The sequence below is a fragment of the Chanos chanos genome, chromosome 13, assembly GCF_902362185.1.
Source record: "Chanos chanos chromosome 13, fChaCha1.1, whole genome shotgun sequence".
NCBI classification, from domain to species: Eukaryota; Metazoa; Chordata; class Actinopteri; order Gonorynchiformes; family Chanidae; genus Chanos; species Chanos chanos.
Window position 1 is genome coordinate 1372501 of NC_044507.1, and position 7500 is coordinate 1380000.

At 39.2% G+C, this 7500-nt stretch overlaps 1 protein-coding gene across 1 annotated transcript in view; it reads right to left on the reverse strand.

The window, feature by feature from the left end:
* The window catches only part of tmem253 (transmembrane protein 253), a 6723-nt gene extending 1530 nt beyond the window's left edge, over positions 1-5193 (reverse strand). Inside the window, exons 1-3 of the mRNA XM_030790449.1 lie at positions 5032-5193; positions 2584-2694; positions 1007-1063 (exon numbers count right to left, since the gene is read on the reverse strand). Of these exons, the coding sequence (XP_030646309.1) occupies positions 1007-1063; positions 2584-2694; positions 5032-5193 (330 nt within the window). The remainder of the gene's footprint in view (positions 1-1006; positions 1064-2583; positions 2695-5031) is intronic.
* Positions 5194-7500: the final 2307 nt, after the last annotated feature.

The window sequence follows — 7500 nt, forward strand, 5'->3', positions numbered from 1 at the left end:
ATGAGAGCAATGTGATGATTTAAACAACCCATTAAACACCTGTGTTAGAGCATGTGATGATTTAAACAACCCATTAAACACCTGTGTTAGAGCATGTGATGAATTAAACAACCCATTAAACACCTGTGTTACAGCAATGTGATGAATTAAACAACCCATTAAACACCTGTGTTAGAGCAATGTGATGATTTAAACAACCCATTAAACACCTGTGTTAGAGCAATGTGATGAATTAAACAACTCATTAAACACCTGTGTTAGAGCAATGTGATGATTTAAACCCATTAAACACCTGTGTTAGAGCAATGTGATGATTTAAACCCATTAAACACCTGTGTTAGAGCAATGTGATGAATTAAACAACCCATTAAACACCTGTGTTAGAGCAATGTGATGAATTAAACAACTCATTAAACACCTGTGTTAGAGTAACGTGATGATTTAAACAACCCATTAAACACCTGTGTTAGAGCATGTGATGATTTAAACCCATTAAACACCTGTGTTAGAGCAATGTGATGATTTAAACAACCCATTAAACACCTGTGTTAGAGCAATGTGATGATTTAAACCCATTAAACACCTGTGTTAGAGCAATGTGATGATTTAAACAACCCATTAAACACCTGTGTTAGAGCAATGTGTCTGTGTCTTTAACAATTCATCAGACAACTGTTTTAGAGTAACGCGGTGAATTCATCTCCAGTATTAAGTCTAAAGAATGAAACTGGTCTCTGACCTAGTCCAGTGGATTAAGTGGCTCATCTTCCATTGTGCAGTTAGTTCAACACTCTGGTTAATCATCACAGTTAAAGTCATGACACTTTTTAATACAGCCAGGATCACTCTAGAACCCTGGACATCACTGGTGGAGTGAAAATCCATCATCTGCATTAATTCAGTTAAATCTGTGTCCTTCACAGCGTCTTTAAAGATAAGGCCTTAGTGATTTTACAGTATTTGAAAAGAGACAAACAACTGAAAGCAAACAAACAAACAAACTCACTTTAATTTTGTTTGGTTTCCTCTGTACTTCCATAGCAACCCCCCCTGTGGCCACGAACTGTGAATACACACACACACACACGAGAGAGAGAGATCCTAATGAATGATCTTACCTTGGACTGTTATGAGGACTGATAAGAGTCCATATCAGTAAGGCAATAGGGAGTGATACAGGATGAGAATCTAGGGTAACAAAGTGAATGAAATTAAGACTTGTCTATGGAGCACTGTTTCAACAGACCAAAACACATACAGATACACACACACACACACACACACACACACTGTATGAGTGATACTGTAGTACCTGTGTGTGATACTGTTATACCTGTGTGTGATACTGTAATACCTGTGTGTGATACTGTAGTACCTGTGTGTGTGATACTGTAATACCTGTGTGTGATACTGTAATACCTGTATGAGTGATACTGTTATACCTGTGTGTGTGATGCTGTAATACCTGTGTGTGATACTGTTATACCTGTGTATGTGATACTGTAATACCTGTGATACTGTTATACCTGTGTGTGATACTGTTATACCTGTGTGTGATACTGTAATACCTGTGTGTGATACTGTAATACCTGTGTGTGATGCTGTAATACCTGTGTGTGATACTGTTATACCTGTGTGTGATACTGTAATACCTGTATGAGTGATACTGTAATACCTGTGTGTGATACTGTTATACCTGTGTGTGATACTGTAATACCTGTGTGACACTGTAATACCTGTATGAGTGATACTGTTATACCTGTGTGTGTGATACTGTAATACCTGTGTGTGATGCTGTAATACCTGTGTGTGTGATACTGTAATACCCGTGTGTGAAACTGTAATACCTGTGTGTGATACTGTAATACCTGTATGAGTGATACTGTAATACCTGTGTGTGATACTGTTATACCTGTATGAGTGATACTGTAATACCTGTGTGTGATACTGTTATACCTGTATGAGTGATACTGTAATACCTGTGTGTGATACTGTTATCCCTGTATGAGTGATACTGTAATACCTGTATGTGATACTGTAATACCTGTGTGTGATACTGTAATACCTGTGTGTGATACTGTTATACCTGTGTGTGTGATACTGTAATACCTGTGTGTGATACTGTTATACCTGTGTGTGATACTGTAATACCTGTGTGTGATGCTGTAATACCTGTGTGTGATACTGTAATACCTGTGTGTGATACTGTAATACCTGTGTGTGATGCTGTAATACCTGTGTGTGATGCTGTAATACCTGTGATACTGTTATACCTGTGTGTGTGTGTGATACTGTAATACCTGTGTGTGATGCTGTAATACCTGTGTGTGATACTGTAATACCTGTGTGTGATGCTGTGATACCTGTGTGTGATACTGTAATACCTGTGTGTGATACTGTTATATCTGTGTGTGATACTGTTATACCTGTATGAGTGATACTTTAATACCTGTGTGTGATACTGTAATACCTGTGTGTGATGCTGTAATACCTGTGTGTGACACTGTAATACCTGTGTGACACTGTGATACATACGTGTCATGCCGTAATTCCTTTACTCATAAATGTACTATGTGTACTCACAAACAGACTGCTCCACATGGGTGTTGTCATGGAGACTGAGCAGCTGTGGGTCAGGCAGGTGAAGGACACAGTGGAGAGAATACAAGAGACAGCACCAAGGACCTGAACCACCTGGAAGACAGACAGACAGCACCAGAGAGAGAGAGAGAGGGAGACAGAATAAGAGAGAAAGACAGAGAGAGCGAGAGAGAGAGAGACATAATAAGAGAGACAGAGAGAGTGAGAGAGTGAGTAAAGAATAACACTCTATGTGTTTGTATCAGAGAATACCTGTCTTTGAGTGTGTGTGTGTTTGTAGCAAAGGAATGCCTGCCTTCGAGTGTGTGTGTGTTTGTATCAGAGAATACTTGCTTTTGAGTGTGTGTGTGTTTGTATCAGAGAATACCTGCTTTTGAGTGTGTGTGTGATTGTATCAGAGAATACCTCCCATTAAGTGTGTGTGTGTTTGTAGCAAAGGAATGCCTGCCCTTGAGTAGAGGTCGACCGATATATTGGTTTTGATGATATACCGGCCACTATCGGCCCCTTTTGACACTTATCGGTCCATATCGGTATTGGCCTCTGAACGGAGATTATTGAAGTGTTATGTGATGTCTGAACACTTAATCTACTTTCTCAGGGCTCGACAGTGTGAGCATTTCTCTTGCATTTGCGACTAAAAATAGACGTGTGTGAATCGTAAAATGGATTCAGGAGCACGGGTGCAAATGAAAAATATTACAAAATTCAGCCCAAGCAGCCTCCACTTTTTTCTCAGCAGAAAGGTTGATAACACAACTAGGGCTGTATCGAATGCCATTTTTTGGCAATAGAAGTTTAGCCAACCTTTCTTGAACGAAGCTTCGGATGTCTGCGACGTGACGTCATCGTTTTGGCCTGTTGTTTTGGGATACTCTACTTTCTACTCAATAATATGAATAAAGAGATGATGAATATGAGAAACTGCAAGTCACACTTTTTTTAAAGTTTAACACTCTTTAATAGATATCATTTTTCATCATTATTTGCTGTGTGGACGGTTGGCATTCCTTCCATAGCTGAGGATGCACCTAAACTTTCACAGATAATACAGTGATTGTCTGTGCAGCAGGCTAAACTAAACTTAGGCGAAACTAATGAGATTGTAGACCTTAATTTACGAGGATAGTCATTTTACGAATTCAGAAATAAACGTATGCTTTTCAGATGGTTTCCCAGTTTTGTTGTTGTTGAGTGATGGTACTCGGGGTTTTTTTTTGGAAATCTTTTTGTCCAGGGCGGAGGATCACAAACGTTCCTAACTTAAGACGCCCTGATGGAAAGCAACACGAGGCTTCCATGACTGAAACTCAAAAAGTGCAGATGTGTTTACAGGCAACATTGTTTATGTTAAACTATAATAGAGAGTAGGTAAAGCTTTAATGTCTACATTTCTTGAATTACAGCAGCAATAGCCTTAAAACTGCAGCTGAGCGCCCATCCTAACAATCGAATGCCACTTCAATGAACCAAGGTTCGAAGGTTTGAATCTTTCAGTACTGTACTGCACAGCCCTAAACACAGCAAAGCTGCTGATGTGATCACTGCACTGAGTCAATGTTGTCCGTCAAACAAAACACGTGATCTACACGTCAGCACAAAGGGCTGTCTAGACACCACTATCTCTGGACCGCTGGCTGAGCTCAAAGAGGGCCAGACGACCTGCTGACAAAAGCTGCTGGACCAGTGATATCCTCTGTGTCTAAACAGACTGAATAGACTTTTTTTTGGCATTTAGAACGAAGAGGAACTACTATATTACGGAGGTGTTCACACCTAGTGTACTTTTTGTATTCAAATAAATTAAATCATTTTGCTTGTCTCCTCGTATCCCTTTAATATGTAAAACCACTTTAAATGGAGAATTTTCATTGCGCCCCTAAAGTTGTTCATGCTAAATTTTTCAACTTAGGACCGCATGTGCTCCTTGGGGAAAAAAGTAAGAGTCAAGTCCTGTTTGTTCATTTAAACAGTTTTTTTTTTTCACTTTAGGTTTTTTCAACATTACGTTAACAGCCTTTTTTCTACTTTTACGTTTGTAAAAGAATAATTATTTACTCAATAAAGCAGTAGAGCTGTATAGTGCCTGTTGTTTCTCATAGATGGTAGTTGCGAACAAATTCAGTATGATTCCCTTTATGTAGTTCTGTTATTGCAACAGTCAAATATGATAACTGAATATCGGCCATCCTAAGCCATTAGATATCGATAGCGGTATCAGCCCAAAAAAAAATGTGCATTGGTCGATCCCTACCTTTGAGTGTGTGTGTGTGTGTTTGTATCAGAGAACAGGTAATCAGATTTAACAGAGGAGACAGAGGAAGGGACTCCATAAGAGACTACTGATAAAAAAAGTAGGCCAACTAAGCTAAGAGTGGTCTCTGCTGTCAGGGGTACGACAGCCTAAACCGGTAAAATCAGATTTCTCACCCCAGCAACGAGGAGGCGGGCGTTCACGACTGTCCTGAACCAGCGGACCAATCGGATCTCTTTAAGCTCAGTGGGATTGGTGTGCACAGCGACGGGGCGGGGCGGGGGGCGTTCCCTAAAGAACACATGGTACAGCCCCTCCTGGAACATGTTCTGTGTCATCTAAACAAACAGGAAGATGATGTTATAAAAATGACCATCTTACCATACGGCCACAGTTTACCTTACTGACACTGTATCTCCCAACAGCTGAATTCACCCTCAGGTCTGCCTTTTAACTCAAACTTGTGTTGAACATGAGACAAAACATTATATTTGCTATCAGATTACAAAGACATTCTCTCAAAAACGAATAGCGCCATTATAAAATATTATGTGATCAGCCGTGAATCTGCTCATGATCTGAACACATTATGTAGTTTTTTAAAAAAAATGAATATTTAAAATCCATGACCAAACAGATGGTGATGTGGAATATCATTGTGGCTAATATATCTGAATGATAAAGTGTCTGGCAGTTCGGTGCTAAGAGCACTGCTGTCACAGAGCTGCACAACCCTGTGGATTAATCAGACAGAGAAGTGCTGACCTTAGGACTGTCCGACCCAAAACTCCCCCTGACGCTCTGTGAGGCCATTCATGCAGAGGTCGCTACGGAAACTAAACTGCACAAGCATTTAGAACAACAGAAAAACATCTGCCTTACCTTGGCGGTTCCACCGTTAACTCCACAGACAGGCTAACACTGCACAGACAGAGCAGACGCATACAGCACACCCACACTTGACCAAAGCCGGGTCACTGACACCCAGTTAAAGTTTAAATCAAATGTCTTAACCTGGTTCTTTAAAGTATTATTTCTGTCTTCAGAGGCCTGCTTCCCCACAGGGTCAAAGCTCACCTTGGTCCTTCAGTAACTAAGCCACACCCCAAGAGGAAGGGCAGGCTGCTCTCTGATTGGAGAGGGAAAGAAAAGCAAAAGTTTATTTAGGGTGACAGCTGAGAATTATACATTCTGAACACGATACACAGAAACTAAGCATTCCATTTTTGATCATATTTTCAACATCCAAGTATTCCAAAGAGGAATTTTCCTCAGTATTTTTATGGTTCTTTACTCAAACACATAAACCCTTGACTTGTATGGATTTTCTTTATTCAAACACATAAACCCTTGACTTGTATGGATTTTCTTTATTCAAACACATAAACCCTTGACTTGTATGGATTTTCTTTATTCAAACACATAAACCCTTGACTTGTATGGATTTTCTTTATTCAAACACATAAACCCTTGACTTGTATGGATTTTGACAATAGCAGACAGCAGTGTGAGGAAATTTCTATATTTCTAACATAAATAAATCATTTGAAAAAAAAATGTCACATTTAATTTCGTGTGTCTCAGAGAAAGACATAATATTTTGGAACAATTTCCTACTAATGATCAAACTAAATCAAAAGATAAAAAGACTCAGGAAGACATATGTAACTATAGTCAGCCCATCAGGAGAATAACATATGTAACTATAGTCAGCCCATCAGGAGAATAACATATGTAACTATAGTCAGTCCCTCAGGAGAATAACATATGTAACTATAGTCAGCCCCTCAGGAGAATAACATATGTAACTATAGTCAGCCCATCAGGAGAATAACATATGTAACTATAATCAGCCCATCAGGAGAAATAACATATGTAACTATAGTCAGCCCATCAGGAGAATAACATATGTAACTATAGTCAGCCCCTCAGGAGAATAACATATGTAACTATAGTCAGCCCCTCAGGAGAATAACATATGTAACTATAGTCAGCCCATCAGGAGAATAACATATGTAACTATAGTCAGCCCATCAGGAGAATAACATATGTAACTATAGTCAGCCCCTCAGGAGAATAAAATATGTAACTATAGTCAGCCCATCAGGAGAATAACATATGTAACTATAATCAGCCCATCAGGAGAATAACATATGTAACTATAGTCAGCCCATCAGGAGAATAACATATGTAACTACAGTCAGTCCCTCAGGAGAATAACATATGTAACTATAGTCAGCCCATCAGGAGAAATAACATATGTAACTATAGTCAGCCCATCAGGAGAATAACATATGTAACTATAGTCAGCCCATCAGGAGAATAACATATGTAACTATAATCAGCCCATCAGGAGAATAACATATGTAACTATAGTCAGCCCATCAGGAGAATAACATATGTAACTATAGTCAGCCCATCAGGAGAATAACATATGTAACTATAGTCAGCCCCTCAGGAGAATAACATATGTAACTACAGTCAGTCCCTCAGGAGAATAACATATGTAACTATAGTCAGCCCATCAGGAGAATAACATATGTAACTACAGTCAGTCCCTCAGGAGAATAACATATGTAACTATAGTCAGCCCATCAGAATAACATATGTAACTATAGTCAGCCCATCAGGAGAATAACATATGT